Raw genomic sequence first — 20,399 nt, 5'->3', positions numbered from 1 at the left:
ACTGTCATTTTCTGTCAGCTTGAGTGTGTGTTTGTAACATGTTTGAAAGTGCTTTGATATTAGTTGTCATTATGATATGCAGCATCCCATTTTTTGGTTAACTTGCCTTTTTTTTGCTATTTGACCTCATGACTTAGCTTACAAACCTTCTTCTTCTACAGAACAACACAGCACTGATGAAGGTGGAACTGGTGGTACAGATTTTGAAAATTTTCTTTTTCTGTTATTTTACACTCACTACTAACCTTTTAAGCTTGAGTTCTTCTCACACTAAGGAAAACCATCTTCTTTAGATCTTTTCCTGGATCTTGGCCAGCTGTGCAACAAATGTGATCCCTAAGTAGAAAGCAGCCCCCCTCATTTTGGCTATCCCTCCCAGCTAATTCAACTACAGCTTAAGTCATGGCATGCTGAGGGAATTTTCAGGGAAAGGCTATGTGCATTTGGGTTTTTAAAGAGGTCTGGATACAGCACAGGGAGAAGAGAAATTTCTATGGGCAAGTATTTGAATAAGGTTTGGAGGGTTTAAGGGCAGTTTCAGACTCTTTCATTGCTTTGCAAAAAGTACATGGTCAGTCTTGGTTTGTTTCCTTCTTGCTTTGGTTTACCAGCAGTTGAAGTAACATTTGCAAAATCAAGGATATTTTAGTGAAACTTTGTGAAAGGGAATGGGTCTCTTGAGCAGTTTGATACTTTTTTCATGAAGGGTATTGCAAAATCAGAGCTGTCCCAATTACCTAAAGATAATTCTATACATGAAATATGTTTTCATTGGATTTCTGGCACTTTCCAGTGCACAGACTGAGCCATTCATGGAAATGCTTTGGACTATTGATACAAATGTTTAATAAGCAAAATTATTTTTTGTAGCTAGATTGAGGTGAAAACTCTCAGCTGAGACCCAGCTGAGTCTGAATCCTGGCAGCCTGTGCGTGCCCACAACATTACTAATGCAGTGCAGCTGTCTGTGACACACACAAGTGAGACTTGAAAATGCAGTGAGGTCTGACTGAGTATGGTTTAACTATTCTGACAAGACAGCAGAAGCATGTGTATTTTAGTTAACTTTTCTCCTCCCTTGCCCTGCACATCATGAGCCCCTAATTTTCTCAAAAAACCAGCCAGTTTGGCTGGGTTGGTTTATTTGCTTTACACGTGTTCCTTGGATACATAGATAAATCCATTCACTGTATCTCACACTACCAAATATCATTTAACCATGAAACTGGGAAATCACATTTGCCTCACATGTTTAAGAAAGCACTGGGTTTTATTCTACTAACAAACACAAAACAATGTTCTTTGCTCTCTCCTGATTTGTGTGAGGAAATGAGCCTTGTCTGTCCTTTCCGTTGTGGAGGAAGATCTTCAGTGCTGTTGAAGTATATTTAAGATAAAATATCTTCCAACACAAATGCTCCTGATACAATAATAAGTGCTTAAACTGTGATTTATGCATCATAAAATAACTATGCAGATAGTTCAGTGGCAGTAGATCAATTTGGGTAACTTGGCACCAATCTGGAAAAAAATTGCTATGAAGATAAACAGGTAATGCAATGTCCTAGTCAAACCCTTGTGCACCCACATTGTTTTAAAATTGTGTTTGATTTTATGTTAATGTTTCAAACATGAAGCTATGATGTGTGGGGTGGATAATGTGGAACCATGACTGGTTTTACATTTCTTATATTTATTCCTCTTTCAGAGTAGTTCTTTTTATCTTTGAGAACTCATTACTTTATTATTAGAAATCTACCTAAGCCATGTGGGATATTTCAGTCCGGCTGGCTTTCTAAAAAATCCTTATATGGTCCATTTTGCTTTATATTTGTATATTTTCTGGAAGGACAACAATTACCTTTTCTTTTTACTCTGAAAAATGACACCATATGAGCTCTAGTCCATGACATCATTGTGGCTGAATAGTGCATCTTCTCTAACTGCATATCAGGAGGAAGTTTCAATGCAATATTATATTTCCACTGTCAAATTCTGTGGCAGATTTGGGATTAAAGCCCCATTTCTTGAAATGAGAACCATTTGGGGAACTGATTTCAAATATTCTTTAAATATTTTAGGACAAAAGGCATTCTTGTCTGCTGTAGTGCTATGCAAAAAAAAATGCAGAATCAGATATGTCTTCCATGAACAGGGTGTGTCAACAGTAATATTTCGGAACATTGAGTGGCAGAGCAGAGGTTTTGGGTGATAGTGTGCTCTGGAAAGTGAAGCCCATGTAATGGAACATTTCCCCAGCCATCAGCAGTTCTGTGGGATGTTGAGTGTGATTCATGAGACCACAGCAGGGATCCCGCTGATGGAGAAATGTAAAAATGGATGAAAGCCCCAGAGTCAAGTGTTACATTAATGGCATTGCTGTCAGTGCTGAGATGAAGCAGGCAGGGTGTGGGTCTGCCAGGAGAAATGGCCAGGCTGTGCAATAAAGCATCCTTGATGACAGTCCTGCTAAAGGGAGTGTTTTAGTGGTGCCTGCTGAGCAGAACAAGAGGTTCAGGTGCATCAGGACTGGAGACATGCAATTAGAATAGAAATGGGGCTGCCAGAGCCTGTCCTTGCTAAATAAAGAGCTTCCTTGTCCTAGTAGAAATTTGGAAGGAAGTGAGAGAGAGCTGATCTTATTTCATGTAGCCTAATGTTATCCAGCCTCAGGCAATGCTGCAGCACCCTCTCTCAGTGCAATCCTATGAGGATTGAAAGCTCCTCACTCTGAGTGATTTTCTTAAGATCCCATGTTTCCCAGCTCCTTGCCCAGTTCCAAGTCCTGCTGCATGGCAGACATGTGCTTTCTTCAGCTGTGCTGCTGCAGTTTGCTTTCCCCCTTCCATTAGAAAAATAGAGAAGTTGGTGTCACGTGGGCTGCGTGCTTCCTGCATTTCAAACCCCTTGATTGAGGCAGGAATATCCTGCCTGTCTTCTAAAGCTTTTTTTTCTGGAGAAAGGAACTTTAAAGTCTGCAGAATTTGTTCTGTGAATGAGGTAGGGAAGAAGTTGAGGCCATCTGATCATGCAAATGTATTGGTTGAAAAAGCATTGACCTCTGTACCTGGGTCCCAGTAGGTGATAGACCAAATCTCAGATTTCATACAAATGCTGAAGTGCTAAATTGAGCCAAGAGAAATTTGTGTGAAGTGTCTCTGTGATGTTTGGAGGCCTTGGACTCAGTTGAGTTCAGTCAGGAGCCAGGATTTCCTTTAAAGAGCAGACACTAGAGGGAAGCCTTTCCCTTCAAAAGCACCCGAATACATGAATTATGAGCTTCCTCATTTTCGTATATAAAACCTCTTAAGGCTGTTTAGTTATCCCAGTTCTCAGACTCCATTCATAAAATGGCCACCTTTTTTTCTTTCTTCTTCTTTTTATTATGTTGGGGAAGCATGCACTAAGTTCAGATCTTAACTTCTAAACTAGATTCAGTAGATCTCCCTCTTACCCCATGGGGACTTTGCTCTTGTTCACTGTCCCAAGAGCTTCCCATAGGGCTGTCCATAGGAATCCTCATGTCCTGGCTCTGGCTATAAGGGGCTGTTGTAGCATGCTGGCAAAGGGAAAAGATGTTGCCTCTGTGGTGAGTAGTGCTGCTGTGTCCTTTGGTGTTTATGCACTAATGAGTTCAGATTAATCATCTTTGCTGTGCAGTGTGTCAGTAAAATTGATTACTTGTATTAGATGTTTAGAATTTTGTCTGTTTGTTGTGATGGTCTGTACCACTCTGTGTACATTAATGTTTTCTGCTTACTGAGTTTCTGTAGCAACAGGTACATGCTTTTTCCAAGGCTTTCACACTCTGGAGTAGTGTTCATCCTGAAAGTACATTATTTGAAATTAAAAAGCAGATATTTATCTGCCTTGTAATAAACTTCCAGTTCTGCCACACGAGATGTCATTTTTATCCATGTATATGTATCTGTATACACATACAAAAAATATTAATGCCTCATGTGGCAGGTTTTTTTCTGAAAAATTGCAGCTTTGATAGGAAACATTAACTGAAGAGTAACTTTTAGAGAAAAAATGGCAGTTTCTAAAATACAGCAACCTTTGTGAAGCAGTCAGAAATAGGAATGCTTTCTTGCCTTTCCTTAGGACTTGGTTTTATTCCTCCAAAATAATTTGTTTTGGTTTGGATTTATTAATAGTGATTAAAAAACTGTTTTGACATACCTATGTGGCAGGAATGAAGAAAGAAAATAACAACAAAATCTGGAAAATTTCTGGGTCTTGCAAGTCTGATAACAGCAGACAACCTCAGTAACTTTTGTCTTTTCATGTTAGGGGCACAGGGTTTAAAAATCCCTCTTTTGCACACAAATGCATAAATCCTGGCATGACTCCACTAAACTTTACCTGCTCTGTGCCTGTCCCAGCTGGTGCTAATGGTATCAAACCTGTTCAAAGGAAAACAAAATTTTGTGTTTGTCATCAAACAAAAGCAGAAATAGCTTTCAGGATGTAATACTTGGAGAGTGAGTTCTCAGCAAGGTGTGAAAGGCTCAGAATGAGGGCAGGTTCTGAAGTTTTCACTTCTCTCCACAGCCAGCAAACGCTCGCCCTCCACAGCCAACCTCAAACAGGCAGAGGCTGCCGTGAGCAAAGGCCTGTCCTCGTCATCTGCAGCTCTGTTAAATGCCTCAGATCGAGGTAAGTGGGGCTGTGGGAGCAGGGCACTGCTCAGCTGTGCCTGGGGAGGAGACAGGAGGTGGAATAAAAACTCCTCCCTCCTCCCCTGCTGTGTGACTCACTTCGTATTTTGATCTCAGATGCATTTCATGCAATTTGTTAATCCAGCCTGACTGGTCAGGGCTTTGACCCAGTTGGTGTGATCTCTGTTAGAGGAGAAGAGCAATGGTAAACATGGTAAAAACTGCTGGGTTTTTTATTTTTTATTTCTGTAATTCTGTTACTAAAGTCAAATCTTGGTGAATGATTCACAGATAATTTCCCATCATCTCTATGGATTTGCATGCCTTAATTTACACCCATAAATTTCAGCAAAATAGAAACAGTATGAAAATAAAGTTTGCCTTGTTCTGTTAGACAGCTTCAGTCATTTGATTGCCAATGGGACAGAAAAAATCAATTTTGACAAGGAATTGTCCTAATATACTTGTTAAGATTAATAAAAACTATTTGTAGGAGCACATATTTTGGCTTGTTTTAGCATGAGATTTTGTTATTTGGAACCTTCCCAGAGTTTCATATGAACCTGCCTATATCGCAAAAAATGGAAGATTCTGGTTTTGCTTTTTTGTTTGTCTAAAATGATGAATAAGCTAAAAGCTGTTTAATACAAAAGCAGATTCAGCTAGGTCTGTGCTGCAGTGTTCTGCCAATCTGCAGCCTCTGATCAAGCAAACTGAGCTAAAAGAATCCCTGACACAGACACAGCTAAAGGTGATTTTGCTGGTTTGTGTTGGAAGGTGATGCAGCAGAAAAATTTGTGCTCATCCATTCTTTGCCTGGTGGGGAAATCAGTGACTATATTTATACTGGCAGGGGCTCTGAGTCACTGGAGGCTGCTTGTGATTTTAAATTATATTTATATATTATGTGTCTGCAGGGTTCAGCTCTGGATATGAGTCAGAAGCAGGGTTGTAAAGTACAAATTAAACCTCTTACAAAGGAAGTCACTAATTATCAACTAATTAGGATTGCTTTCAAACTGTTGTCATACTCTGAAATCCTTTGTGAATCCTTAGTCACTTTGGAGAAAATATTCTCAGGTGGCCTAAAATACAACAGATTTGGACTCCAAGTGATCTGTGTGGTCAGGATGTAGGGGGTGACTTAGAGTGATCCTGTGCTCTCAATCTGACACTCAGGGAGAACTGTCAGTTTGATAAAAAATGGTAAATTCACAGGACATTAAATACAGCCACAAAATGAACCAGATTGCTTCTGTTGTGCATGTGTGCCTGGGAGGGTGAAGGAGCAGAATGTGGAAATGAGAAAATGATGCTTGTCCTGGATCAGTGGAGTATCTCCACTTACCACTGTGTTCTGTGTTAATTCTAGGCTCACTCATAGAGAATGTGAACAATTGTCTTTTAAAATTCTCATGTATTCTAAAGGTGTACAAAGATGGCCTCAGTAGGTCAAACAAGAATCTATTGTGGATGACATCCTGCTGCTGTGATTGGAAACATGCAGAAATAAAATAAGTAATGCTTCACATAAAGTGGTTCTTCCCTGATCCAGTTTTTCCGCTTCTGAAGAATTCAATATTATAAAGCAACTGAATCATTCCTTTCTCTCTTAGGGAAGTGGGGCAGGTGTTGGAGGGGACCTCTGGGCTTTTCAGCATAATTAATCCATGCACTTTCACTTCCAGGTACCACAAAGAGAAGTGCCTCATTAAACAGACTGAGTAACAAAGTCCCTCCACATTCCCAGCAGTCAGCACCCAAAGGTTCGCAGGTGGAGCAGAAAGGTGCTAGAAACCAGTTTGTTTTGAGAATTGGGAGGCAGTAAATGGGATATTCAAAGATGACTTTAAACCATGTCCCAGTTCCTTTATAAATGTTTTCACTCAGGCATTGATGCAGTCTGTGCACTGTGGCATAAATATCATTATGCACATTGCAGTGCCAGATATTGGGTAACTGTCTCTAAACCAGCCTTATTCCTCTGAAAAGTGGAAGGGTGGGGGGAAAGTAGACAAATGGTAGCCAAACCATTTAACTAATGAGAAAATAGTGCTTCATAATGATACATTGATGATTTTAGCTGATTAGTGAAAGCAAAGCATGGGATGGCAATTTAGAAAATCATATCTTGTTAAAAATAATCTTCCTTACGCTTGGTCTCTAGGAGGAACAGAAAAGAAGAGGAGCACATCTTTGAGTAGAATCAGTAGTAAACCCCAGTCTTCTCCAGAGCTAGAAAAAGTGAAAAAGGAAGAAAAACCAGGTGGTTGTTTCATAAAACTGAATATTTTTTTAAAGCCTTTAAAGTTTGGATAGGCTTGATTTCAGTAATTTCCTAGGTTCTTAAATTTCTAGGATTTTTAATGGCTTTTTTGTTACCCAGTGTTAAAGATAAAATGGTAAGAGTTAAGTTAAATTTTTATTTCTGGACAGGAAAAAAAAATCCTCTAAGAAGGCTTTTCTCTTTATTAAATGGCACTGCAAGCAGATAGCAACATGTGTCTGCTTAAGAAAGCAATCCATTTGAGATCTGGTAGATTGAAAGGTCAGAAATTGTAAAAATGCCATTGATCTGTTCACTTCATAGTTAAATCTTACTTTTGCTTTTTAAAGTTCCGTTTCATTATTCAGTTTAAAAGCAACTTCTCTGTTCCTGCTGCTGGAGTAAACCATGTGCATGCAGAAGGAAGAAAGCTGTTCTCACTTCAGTCTCTTTTGATCCGTGTATTCCCCTATATATAGGTTACAAATAACCTCTTTCCTGGGAACTTCTCCTAAACCTGAGGAATAGCACCTTGTCTAACATGTTCTTCCCTCTGAGTTAACAATTCTGAAACTTTCCTTTATAGCAGCTGTTACCAACAGTTGAAATTATTTCTGCTTCAGAATCTTTCCTGTATGAGAGAATGTTGGGTGCTGTCCATGTGAATCTGTGTGCAGGCAATGCTTGACCATAACTGCTGGCTTTGACTCGCAAGCCTTCTGTTTATTATGCCAAAACAGCCTTTCCTGCAATCTAGAGAATGTAGCTCTGAAGAGCTCAGTCAAAAACATCTCATACTTTGACTGGATTCAGCATTCACCTCTGTTGTACATGTGCCAGTCTCTGCACATTAAAATGACTTGTACTAAGCAAGGCAAGAAGTGCAACATAAGAGATTGCAGTGTTTAACCCTTCTGTGCTTTTCCTTTGGAATTCCCCCTCCATGACTTCAGTATTGATCTTCCAAAACTGTGATTTGCAACAATGCTCAGTCTTCCTTTGCTTTGTACTGCTTGTGTTTTCCATGATATGATTTCATGTTGGATCCTTTTTGGTTTGTTCCTGTCATCCAGCTCGCCGCTCCCAGCTCAGTCCCCTGGACAGTGGCGTAATCAGCCGCCTCCTCGCCCCCACACAGGCCTCCCTAGCTAGGAGTAAAAGTGCTGCTACCTTGGCTGATGGACAGGACCCCTCAGGTAACAGGAGGGCACCAAAGCCTCAAAGTCTTACACAGTTGCTCTTCAAGCAAGAGCTTAGATGGTAGCTGCTAACTGTGCTACTCTGAATCAGACAGTTAAACGTGGTTGTGTGTAATTTTACTTACCCAGTATTTTCTGTGGTCATTAATACCCAATTCATATGCTATGTTGCATGTTTACTTTACAAAACCATATAATATTGGCTTTTAAACTCCAGTGCTGGTTTGCTTGCTTTGCAGAGAACCAGATGCTGGTGTTCATTTTGGGGCTTTTGTGTGTGGCTTTTTTAACTGACAGAGATCTGCATTTGTACCTCAACTCAGTCTGAGACATTCTGGTTAGAGCAGTACTAAGTAATGAAAGGAAAAAGGAACTAAAACAAGCAAACCTGTAATTTCAAAGTGCAAAATTAAATTTCCTTAGGGGAAGAAACTCTTGCAGGAACATGACAGTAGGGTTACCTGGAGATAAGTACAGGGGACCCTGAGCTGGCTTTGTTCAGCTGATAGGAGAAGTCAAGGTATAATAGAAGAGAGAAACCCTGGCTAACTCAAGCAGTTTTGTGTTGATCCAGACTGACCTGATATGTCCACACCAGGGCTCAGTTTACCAGAGCAGGAATTTGCAGGAATTAACCCCCCTAGCTGCATCCCACATGTCCTGGAATTGTTACTGGTTAATTAATAATTCCCCAGTAAATGCATCTCTGGAACCAATGTGGAGTCCTTTCTTTTCTTTTACCTTACAACTTGTGTTCCCAGTTTTGCTTGTTTCTTCTTTAGTATGAAATCACATCTTTATTTTTTATCTTACACCATTTCACTTGGTCCTTGTCAGTAACGGTGACATTTCCACACTGTTCCCCTTGTCTAATAATCAGTATTTATTTTTTGGCTTGTAGTCAGTAGTCATATTTTTACACACCTGTTGTATGTGCTGCTTTTATTTTACCATGAATATTTCAGTTCATGTCATGTGGGGAAATGCCATCTTTTTTTCTGTTACTGTTAGCACATGACACTTCCTTATTGCTGAATTAAAGATACATTTTTATAAGTTTATTTAGAGGTACTTTTTTCATTTCATTAGAAAAGTACCTGTGCTTTAACACAACCTGTGCACAAACAGAATGCAGGTCTCCATTTACAAATGCTGTAAATACAAAAATAAAATGTATTTTCCATAAAGTTACAAAAGTAAGTGCTGCATTTGTCACAATGTATTTGAATTATAGAAGAATCCAATATCTAGCTTTAGAATATTTTTGCATCTATATGTGCTTATCTGTCTGTGATCATGTTAGTAAAAAAATAATAAGATAAAATTTCTTCCAATATCTTATGTGTGAAGAGATTGACACTTGAGGTAGGAAAGGTATCATAGTTAAATAGTTGACCTATTTCTCTTGATAGATTTCTTTTACGCCACCTTTGAAAGAAGGTAGGTTTCCTCCTTGAGTATAGAGGAAACATGTTTAAAATCTGAACCTCTCATGAAAAAATTGTCAGGAAAGATGCTAAGTCATTAAAACTGAAGCGTTTGTGATCGAATGCAACTTGACTAAAATTAAAGTAATGCTGGTGTACTGCAAATTTGGTTCATTTTTGGAAAAGCATTTTATTTTTATCTACTCCAGACTGCTGCTTTCAGAGTGTTTATTCTTGGTGCTGTTGCTTCCCAAGTACTAATTGTGTGGTGGTGTCTGTCTGTGACCTGTTGCACTGTGCACTGCCTGCGGTGTTTCCCTGTATGGTTTCTAACACACACAATCTCTCTTTCTCTTTTTCTCCCTCTTCCTTCTCTCCTGTTCTTATGCTGTGCACTTGGTTCTTGTTTTGTCTTGTCAAATTCCTAACTTTTATAGAATCTCACCTCTGTCCTCGTTCAGCTTCAGCCAGTTCCATCAGTTCCCCAGTCCCAGCTCCCAAAGTGCCGGTGCGCAGCCGTAGCATCGACAGGTTGAAGTCCTCTGTGTCTTCATCTGATGCAAGTTCACCTGATTCAACCCAGGTTTGTTGAAAACCCACAGGAATTAAGTTTCTATTAATCTGGGGGGTTGGAACAGCTCAGGATGAGATCCTGTTTCCCTTCTTTGCTGCTGCTTTCAGTAAGCATTAATAAATGTACAATAGCATTTGCCTAAAAAATAGAGGATTAAAATCAAATTGGAATTTTATGGTACTTGATCTCTCTTGTATCTTGAATGCATACTGTTTGCTGCTTATGGTTCCCAAAGTTTAATTTCTGTAAAAATTAAGCACAGACCAGGTCTGTGTTTTGGAACATAGAGGAAATTCAAAGTGTGTCTTGTTGACCACTTGCTTGTTTGTTGAAATAGCAGTTCCTCTGTCTGCAATGTATTCTAGAGTCAGCAATATTTTGGTTTTGTTTATCTTCTAGAAATCAGAGACAGAAAAACCATCCCCAGGCTCTGGCTTGAGGCGCCCTCCCTCACCATCCATGTCTGCCCGTAGAAGATCCCCCTCTCCTGCTAATTTGGTGAAGCGTCCTCCGTCCCCTTCTGCAGTCAGGTACGTGCCCAGGTTCAACCCTTTCTGCAGTCAGGTATGTGTAAACACCTTTTATTCAGCACAAAATGAAGACTTCTTCCTGTCTCAAGACAGCTGAGCTGTTAGAGTTTGGATGACCTATGCTATGCCATGTTTGTACAGAAAAGTCTTCATTTTGGGTCCAATTTCCCTTTCCCAAAGTAGAGATGCAGCTTTTCTTCAACCTTTGTTGTGCAGACAAAACACACCCTAATCTTCTGTACAGTCTGTGCACTAAAACCAACGAAAGTCTGCAAGCTTTTGAATAAAGTGTTCCTAATAACCTGTATTAGCACAGGAAGTTTCTTGGGTTGGAATCATGAGGTTCATCCTAGATATGAATTAAATGGAGATCTGGGCCAGCAATCCTGTTCTGATGTTAGCCCCAGGTAGCAAGGCTGGGTGCCCAAGGTGTCTTGGAATCCTGGTTTGAGTTTTATAGGGAAGGCACCAGTAATTTGTGGGTGGATTTACTTTTAAAAGTGAGGTATGTAATATAAACTAAACAAAGGAGACTGCTCTTCTGAGGTGCGTGGTTGAGGTTTTCATTGTTAGCTCTGAAAAGTACTCTTTATTTCAACAGGCAGAATACTCTTTATTTCAACAGGCAGCTCTGAAAAATACTCTTTATTTCAACAGGCAGAAGACTCGCCCACCTTCACCTGGTGTGTCTAAACAAAGGCCACCATCTCCTACTCCAGTCTCTAAACCAGCACCCATCCAGCGTCCATCTCTCACACCAAGTGTTATAAACATTACCAAAAAGAAAACTGAAGCAGAGAGCAAACCAAAGGATAAGAGCACAGAAGGAATAGGACAAGAGCAAGGTGCTTCCCTAGCCTTGGAGAGGGATGCAGGAGCAGCTAGCACAAAGACCAAAGAAGGTGGGTGTTCCTCAGTGTCTGACTCACTCCTGCTCCAGGCCTCTCCAGTGTGTGCTAGGTGTGGGGAAACAACTGGCTGGTGAGGCAGAGCCCTGGAGGGTAGGATGCTCTAAGACAGAACATGTTCATTGCTCATTATATAATAGTTTTTGATGTTATGACTTTGGGATGTGAATTTTAATGCAGTAGTTGGTTTATTTGACTAGGAGATTTAAGTCAGGAGCTTTCAATATTACTACTTGTATTGTAATTTTAAGAAAAGCAGAAATCCTCTTTGCCTTTTGGGTTTCAGCTGCTCTAGCTGAGGGATCTACTAGCTTAGGTTTATAAAGTCAGTAGTTAAACTACACAAAGGTCTTTCAGTTCAGTTGGTGGTTCTTAAGGTGCTCCTGTAGAGACCTTCTTGGAGGACAAAATCAGCTCCTGTTCATCACAGGATGAGAGAAAGTTTTCACAATGCTTGAAGGCTGCCTTGGCCTAAGTTCCAATGAGTGTGCAATCATTGCTGCCTTGTGATCAGTTCACAAGTCACACTGAGAAGTTTTCCTGGTAGATTCAGGAAAGTCATGTACCACATAAGTAATTAGTGTTCTAGTGCTCTTCATTGTGCCCTGAGCCTGGCCTCTGTCCCTGGGGAAAATGCCAGCTGCCATCTCCAGCAGAATCTAGGAGAGCCTTCTGATAAGGTCTGGCAGGCAATTCACTGTGCAGAAGGATTTAGGGGGCCCTTGACAGGAAAAGGAGGGATCTTTAGAAAGTAAGTTAGAGCCAGTGGGCAGTGCTGGGGCTGAGTCCCTCACACAGCAGGTAAGTGGGAACATGTGCTTGCTGCACGTTACTGCATGTTCCTGTGTGCTTCCCTGGGCTGCTCCTACTCTCTGCCACTTCTGAGGCTCCTTCTGACATGGCTTCTGGTGGATGTGAAGAAGTGTCATTCACCTGAAGAACTCGTGGTAGAGCTCTCTGGGCATGTGTTCCTGTGGAAGGAAGCCTGGCTGTCAGAGGTGGATGTTTGTACAAAGTCCCACATCCGTCTCTGCTGTCACGTCCTTTGTCTTTGCAGTCAGAATGTCCATCCCTGAGTGTGCTGCCATACTGTGGATAAATGTCTTGTGTGCCTCAGAGCATCATCACTTCTGATCAATGTCATCAGCTGGTTGAAGCCTCCATAACGATGTGTCCTAGTCCTGTGTGTTCCAGTTGTTCTGGAACAAGAAGCTCTGTCCTTGTTCCTTGGATGCCTGATCTGTCTCCTCTCTACACTGACTTCTGAAACTGTACTAACCCAGTTTATCTGTTTTCCTATTAGTTTATTTCTAATCTCAAAATAGTCATCTTTGTTGTGATTCCTACTGGGGCTGGGCAAAGCTCTTCTTCTTTGTTTGACACATAGAACAAAAGGAAATAGTGGGCATGTTCTTCAAAATAAGAGATGATTTCATTTCTCTCTTTGAATGTTTTGGTACACTGCAATATTGCTATATGAGGCAAAAATATTTTTTCTTAAGAAGTTGCTTTCAGTTTTCAAGGCAATTTTCATTTTACAGGTCTGTGTCAGCAGTTCACCCATGGGTTGGTGCAATTCCCTGTCCCAGACAGCTTCTGAAGTCAGAGCACACCAGTGAATGGCATGTGGCAAATCAGTCTCTAGGTCTTGTAGGTTTAGCCTACTTTCAGCTTTGTGCAATTGTATCTTCATCCCATCTCTTCTCCTTCAAACTGAACTTGTTTGCCTGTTGCCGACAGCAATCAAGTTTTCGTCTTGTTTTTTGTCTTCCTCCTGCAATATACTGTTCCACAGTAAAACACTTTTTATTTTTCAGTGACTGGAGCAGTTGTCATTTCTGGCAGCAGCCTCTCGCAGCTTCTCTGAGAATTAAAAGGCTTGTTCAACTTAAAGCATAAGAAGTGCTCCTTCATGAGCTCTCACCTTATGCATGATGATAGGTAATAAACTATCATGGAGCCTCACATTTTGTGTATCTGGGTATTGAAGGCTTTGAAATATGATTCCTAGATTAATTGTGAATTAACTACTTACCTTGAAATCTGTTGGAATCTTCCCTCCATCCAGCTAGTACTACATTTTGCAAGTGTTCAGAGATTGTTTCTCTTGCATCTTTCTCTCTTTCCCCTTTCCTTACAAAGAGGGAAGTCCTTTGATAAAAAGAATGACTAGGAGTACAAGGAAAAGGAAGCTGAGTGCAAAAGACAGTCAGAATTTTCTTATGGCATGTTAGCAATCATGTTGGAAAAATCTCATGTCCTGCCCTATGGAAACAGGCTGTACAGGGATACATGGAGATGAAAACAGTATTGAAGTACCCATATGGAAATCATCAGTAAAACTGCAGAAGTGAGAATGCAGTGGGAAGGTCCCCAACCCTTTCTTCTTTTTTCCCCCTGTTCTTTCCATATCTGCAGTGTTCTGAACTGTTGTGACTAATTTTCTTCTGTCAGTACCAGATACCATTCTTAAGCTGTCGTCATGCTGGAACCCTAGAACTTAAGTCTAAAACCTTTAGGCTTCTTGCTGAGCATTAGGTTGTCTTATTTAGGTTCAGTTTTGAGGGGAAATATGTTAAACCTGACATTAAGTGTCAACCAGATTTGATACAACTGGGAGAGATAGCAAACCTGCAACAAAAATGGCCTCTGCTGTGAAAAGTGAGTAGTCTGAACAGAAAGTACACTCATATGGCAGAGGAAGAGAGAGACATTCTTCATGGCTGTACACTGGCAACAGTAAATGAAACCTAGTAAGTTTGAGAATATTGGAAGAAAAGCATCTGCCTGTCTTACATAGGCAGATCTGCTAATGGTTTTGTAAATGCAAAATGGTCTTTCTTGCTCAGGAGGAGGAGGACCCCTTTTGACTGAGTTCAAATTTGGAATACTCATGGCTGATTTTTGTTAGTACCAACATGACTGCAACTTTTCCCACATCAGAAGCAGTGTGTTGTCTGGGGAGGTGGTGTTTTCTCAGCTTTGGGTAAATCTAAATGTTAGAACACTATCTATGCCTGCACTACATCAGTGCTGAAGTGCTTTTCTTAGGACTGCAAGAACAATTTTTATGCGCAAAAGACAGCCATGATTCAGCTGCTGAGAGTTTGCTGTGTGTAATTATATCCTGCAGCTGCAGGTAGTGATGTGTCCGTGGGGCCTAAGCAGCTTTTCAGGTGTTAAAGTTCCTAATGATGACATTGTGTTTTGAATGATTTGTCTTCAGGTCAGAAGTAAAACAAATGGTCAAACCCTGATGTCATAGTTCATTAAAATTACCTTGACTTCAATGCTTTATAAATATTAAGCAAACATACATGTGCTGATTTGTGAAATGTTCAGGAGAAAGGCAGGTCCTCACCAACATTATGATGCTGCTGCTCTACTGACATCAGGAACTGATTCTCTGAATATTCAGATGATGAGCTCTTAAATCTCATTCAAACCGAAATACTTCTAGGGAATACCTGATAGAAATCAGAGTTCCTTCAGTATACATATTGAGAGCAGCTGGATGGCAAGATGGTTCTGTTTTGACTTTTTTCCTGATGTTAATTTGTAATAGTGCCTCTGATGTTCAGACACCTGAACACCAGGCAGGTCATGAAGAAGCATAAACAGCAGGACCTGCAAAGATTTACTCACCTGGTGATGAAGCTGTTTTGATCTCCATGTAAATTGGAGATTGATTTGTTGCTGATGTATAGAAATATGGTATTACTGAAGTCATTAGTATGTGCCTTCAGGGCCAGATAAAATGATGAGCATTTGCACACCAAGATACTCAGTAAATATAAATGAATGTTAATGTTATGAAACAAGAAAAATAGAAGAACGATAATTTCTTCTTTAGGGTCCCATGTGTTCAGTTTTATTAGAAGGAAGTGAAAGGTATTTCCTAGAGCAGATTTTTTCCAGTTTTCTTATCAGTGTTCAAACATTACAGAAATGAGGGTGTCTTGTAAGAGACATGTTTTTAAATGCTGTGATAAATGGAGAGTATCTTTAAGTGTATGATCTGGAATATGGCTGGATCAGTGTTGAAATGAGCTGTTACTATTTCAGTGTCAGATATCATGGCTCTGCATCTCCAGGGCTCCCCTTTGGCTCTTGCAGGCCTGTTACAGATAAGGATGCAATCACTGTGTGATGAGCACTGATGGAAAAGATACTGAATCAGTTGGCCATAAGATCTCATCTCACAGAGATAACATCTTTCATAGTTTTAAGTTCCTGGAACTTTCTAACAGCAGATTCTTTTAACCTTTGCAGAATCAGGTAGCAAAACAGTAGCAGGGACCACCACAGCTGAAGAAGCTGCTAAAATCCTGACAGAGAAGCGACGTCTGGCACGGGAGCAAAGAGAGCGTGAAGACCAAGAAAGAATTCAGAGGCAAGAAGAGGAAAGGTAACAATTGAGGGGAAGAAAGGGATGCTTTCAGTGGTGGGGTGTGGTTGGAAAGGACACTCCAGCTGTATATGTTTTCTAAATTTTAATTTAAGTTCCTGCATATGTTAATACAGTTCCTGAAGCTGAGAGGCACTGGCACCAACCTGGGACAAGTTATTGTGTGTAACATCAGTTTATTTCTCAGTTCATATGTAATGCACAGTCCCTGTGAAATCACTGCTTCTTTTTCCTTCCAGATACCAGTGGGACTTTTGTTTCCACATCTAGAATGTGCTTTTTGCACTGCTTGTGTTTGGTTTGTTTGTATTTGGTTTGAAAGAGTCAAACTCTCTGTATTAAACTTTCCTTTCATCAACTTAGGCAGTGGTTTGATGGTACATTAAATCTCACTTTAGTGATATGAAATATGAATCAGAAATGTTGCAGGCAAGTAATTCAAAGTGTTAAATCAGTGTGCATTTGGTTCACTGCATAGAAGTTGTTGAATTAAATGGCTAAGTTAGTGCTGACTAAACTTGTTCCAGATCAGGGGTCACCTGTCTGCTTCTGTAAACAGGGTGGAATGTCAGATTTTGTCGCTTTCCCAGTTGTGGTTATGAAGCTGTCAGAAATTTGCATATAATCTCTTGTAGAAATATGTCATCTGATCTGCTCTGTATGTCTGCAAGAGCTGGCAGTGTACACCTTCAGAGTATCTCTGAATTCAGGGTATAGAAGAAACAGTCTTTTAGGGAATCCCACTAAATTTATGTTTGACAGTGATGATAAGCTTCATTCATGTCATGGTTGCAGATGGTTTTTATTAAATAGTCATTGCTTAATCCAGTTCTCAATCAAACATTCCATTATTGGAGCAACCTGCCTTGGCTTAATCAGCAAAGAGTATTTATTCACAGATAATTTCTTCCAAGTTATTCCAATTTTCGCTTTGACAAGTCTGGATAGTGGCTTTCGTAAATCTGCACCAGAAAGTGTCTTTATCCAGTTGTTTCTGACTGCCTAGAACTTTCTTGCTTTCCTACTCTGTCTCTTGTGCATGCACACTTTTAAAGAAATAAATACCCAGTAATCTGTACCTTGGAAATTCTAGAATCAGAGAAGAAGAAGTGGCCAGGAGAGCAGCTGAGGAGAAGGCACGGCGGGAGGAGGAGCTGCGGAAGCAGGAGGAGGAGAGGAGACAGACTCAGGAGGAGCAGCAGAGACAGGCTGAGGAGGAGAGGCTCCGCCGGGAGCAGGAGGAGCAGGAAAAACTTGCAGAGCTTCAACAGCAGGTCTGTGCCTCCAGCTGGTTCCTGGAAGAAGCTGCTGCTGTGGTTTCAAGAGGGTTGTCTTTGATTTTTCTTTCACAGAATGGTTTTGACAAATCTGTCAGGCATGATGTGAGGCTGAGTTCATCCTGTCTGAGAGGGATTTGAGACTGTCTGTAGGTCTTTTCCTTGCCCTGTGATTTTTATTTTTTTCCCCTAGCATTTAGTAAATTCAAGTGTGAGCAGAAGCAGCTATTTTGGAATATTTTTTTTTAGTCATCAGGGATGCTGTTTTGCATATGTAAAATATTTGTACTGAGCCCACTTTACCAGCAGACAGCTATGAGTTACAAGAAGATGGTCTGTCTGGGAAGTAATCTGGTTTATTCTGATTCCTTTCAAAGAAAGATTGGTAGTGTTTCCAAGTCTGCTTTTCCTGTTGCTGAATAGTCTTCCACAGCAAGTACCTTTACAAAGGCATCCTTTGAACTGAAGGGAGCAGTTCTGCAGAAAGCAGGCTTTCCTTAAGTTAGATTAATTCTGTAAACTAAAACAGTTTTACATTGAAATTATTCGTGTTCAAAGAGCTGTGAATGGTTTTGCCATGTGTCTGGATATTTCTTTAAATGTTTGTTAACAGCAATTACTCAGAGTGTTAACTATGTTTCTGTCTTCTTGGCAGTTATACTGGAAAAGATTTTCCAGTGTAGAAGGAGTAGAAGATGTTCAGCACCAAGTGTCTTGGTGGCAATACCCAACTGCCAAGATTTTTAAGTTAACCTTGACACATTTAGAATTTAATTGCTGTCTTGTTACTTTATAGATTGTCCTCATTAGCCAAATGTTCATCCCAAAGCATAGTCTGAACAGCAACATTCAGTATCTCAGCAACATTCAGAACATTTGCATTACCTCAATATAGTTGGTTTCAGTTTTTTAATATCATAGTAATATATATTTCATGTCAGTAACTAGGTAATTGACATTTAGTTTTAGTGTGTGGTCATATTGAATAGTGATTGTCTGATGTTCCTGTCTGTGTTGAACTAGATTCTATAACTCCTTTGCTTTTTACTGTTGGAATAAGTTATGCACTGGGTGCTCTCTTCTTTTTGTTTTATTTTCAGAAAGAAGAAGCTGAAGCAAAAGCTCAAGAAGAGGCTGAAAGACAGCGACTGGAAAGGGAGAGGATTATGCAGCAAAATATGCAGGAAAGGCTTGAAAGGAAAAAGGTAGCCTGTTTTCAATTCTCAGCCTAAAATAAACAGGCAAATGGTCACAGATGCAATTAAATAGAAGTGTGGTTTTTTCCAAGGCTGCCAGCTCTGGTTTGTGAGATTTAAAAACAGTGATAAAAATAGTACACTCATGAAATATGAAAATATATTATGATTGATGAATTTTAACCGGAATGCTGAAATATAAAGTTCTGTAAGTCATTGTAAATGTTCTCCATGTTTTAACAGAGAATCGAAGAAATAATGAAAAGAACACGGAAATCAGATCAAAACGAGTCCAAGGTACTTTGCTCTTTGATCTCTATAATGACAGAAAAGGACTTCTTGCCTTCTATCCTGTCTTCCTCTGTTATCTTTACACAAAATGGCTTCCACAGGAAGTGCAGAGTTCTGGTGCACCAGAATAATTTCCAGTAGCTTGCCATTGCACACATTCTTCTGCTTTGCTTGCTGTGTGAAGAGTCTTTGTTACATTTTTGTTCCAGGCCTGTAGACACAATGTTATCTGGTGTTATCACTTCCAGACTGGTTTTTAAAACACTGTTTTAACCAAACACTCCTTAGTAATGGATTTTTTTTCAACTGTGTGCATTCTGCCAGAAAACTTAGAATTCTGGCATCATTTGTTTGCTTAAAGCAAAAGAATTGTTTAGAGCAATTCTCTTTGGATTGCTATTGCTACAGTAAACTGGATGTATTTTTGTTAAGGCAGTGACCTAAGTTTTTTGGAAAATTGTACATATTGAGGAATAGTTGTTCCTCTTTGAACATTCAAATATTCAAGTCTTCCAGTAGCTGAAAATCAATAAAAATTTAGCACACACCTTGGAGAAATGAGGGGAAAAGGATCTCATGAATAATAGGTGGGAGGTGGAAGTGGGTCCCACAGGCTCTGGCTCTGCAGAGCACATGTTCCTGGGTAACCTGGTTGTCTGTGAGCCTTTGAATTCATGTGGCCTCACTTCTGGACACAGAATGGTCTTGTGTGGGAGCTGTGACTGAATTTGTGAAACTGTGGAGGACAGGGAGTTGTTCCAAATAACAATGTGGCAATTCAGTTGCAGAATGAAGGGAAGTCTGTCTCAGAGGTGATGGAGGGAGACGATATTGAAGAGGAGGAGGAGTTGGGTCTTGAGAAGACTGATCAGCCAGGTAAGGAAGCTGAGGGAGTCAGGCCTGGGTGGCAGTGAGTTCCAGTGATGTTTAAGCTCTGTTGCAGTCCTAACAGCACTGGGATGGCCTGAGACACCAGTCCCAGAGATGCCAGGGGTCTCCCTTCTTGAACAGAGAATCAAAGTTATTTGAGAGTGAAATTCAGGCAGCATGCTTTCATTTTACAAGTGGATTTTTGAAGATGAAAAACAAATTTCATGTTGATATAGGCAGCTTGTCTATAGACAAATCTATTGAAGCCAAGTGCCTCGGGGTTTGGCTGGGAAGGGTTATTTTGGCACTTATATTTTATTCATCTAGAAAAACAATTCTGCTACTCACGTTCTTTTCTCTCTTGTATTTAATTTTCTCTCCTCCCCCCCTCCCCACAACGTGCAGGAAAGCTAAATGGTGTTGACTTGCTCCAGGACATCAAGGGGGAGGCAGAAAATTGTTTAGAGACTGCACAAAGCATGATCTCTGCAGAATGTGAGGCACAAGCTGAGTCAGAGTTGAAGGCCAGTGAAGTGTTCATGAATGGAAGTGACTTGAAAAGTGACGAGGGGTCTCTGTGTGTTTCTGAGCTGAAGGATTCCAGGTGAGTCTGCTGTACTGTGGGAGCACTGAGCTCTCACACAAGAGAGTTCTTGTCTGTGTTTAAATGAATGCAGTGCTGTCTGCAGCACCTTGCTGGCTCTGTGGGGTCTGTGTGCCTTTCTCCAGCCATGTGGTGTGTGCTGTCAGCTCACAGCCTCACACAGGGCAGGTAGCTCAGCGTCATTG

The 20,399-nt window shown here is 40.4% G+C and overlaps 1 protein-coding gene across 1 annotated transcript in view; it reads left to right on the top strand.

Moving 5' to 3' along the window:
• MAP7D3 (MAP7 domain containing 3) overlaps nt 1–20,399 on the top strand; it is a 42,781-nt gene that overhangs the window by 18,437 nt on the left and 3,945 nt on the right. The window contains exons 6-19 of the mRNA XM_066559285.1: nt 162–194; nt 4,558–4,662; nt 6,353–6,451; nt 6,832–6,930; nt 8,004–8,126; nt 9,994–10,139; nt 10,530–10,660; nt 11,318–11,562; nt 15,841–15,976; nt 17,070–17,250; nt 18,354–18,458; nt 18,693–18,746; nt 19,523–19,616; nt 20,016–20,214. Coding sequence (XP_066415382.1) covers nt 162–194; nt 4,558–4,662; nt 6,353–6,451; nt 6,832–6,930; nt 8,004–8,126; nt 9,994–10,139; nt 10,530–10,660; nt 11,318–11,562; nt 15,841–15,976; nt 17,070–17,250; nt 18,354–18,458; nt 18,693–18,746; nt 19,523–19,616; nt 20,016–20,214 — 1,750 coding nt within the window. The remainder of the gene's footprint in view (nt 1–161; nt 195–4,557; nt 4,663–6,352; nt 6,452–6,831; nt 6,931–8,003; nt 8,127–9,993; nt 10,140–10,529; nt 10,661–11,317; nt 11,563–15,840; nt 15,977–17,069; nt 17,251–18,353; nt 18,459–18,692; nt 18,747–19,522; nt 19,617–20,015; nt 20,215–20,399) is intronic.

This window comes from Molothrus aeneus, chromosome 14, assembly GCF_037042795.1.
Source record: "Molothrus aeneus isolate 106 chromosome 14, BPBGC_Maene_1.0, whole genome shotgun sequence".
Lineage (NCBI taxonomy): Eukaryota > Metazoa > Chordata > Aves > Passeriformes > Icteridae > Molothrus > Molothrus aeneus.
The sequence above is the reverse complement of the archived record's forward strand: the minus strand, read 5'-3'. Positions and strand labels throughout refer to the sequence as shown.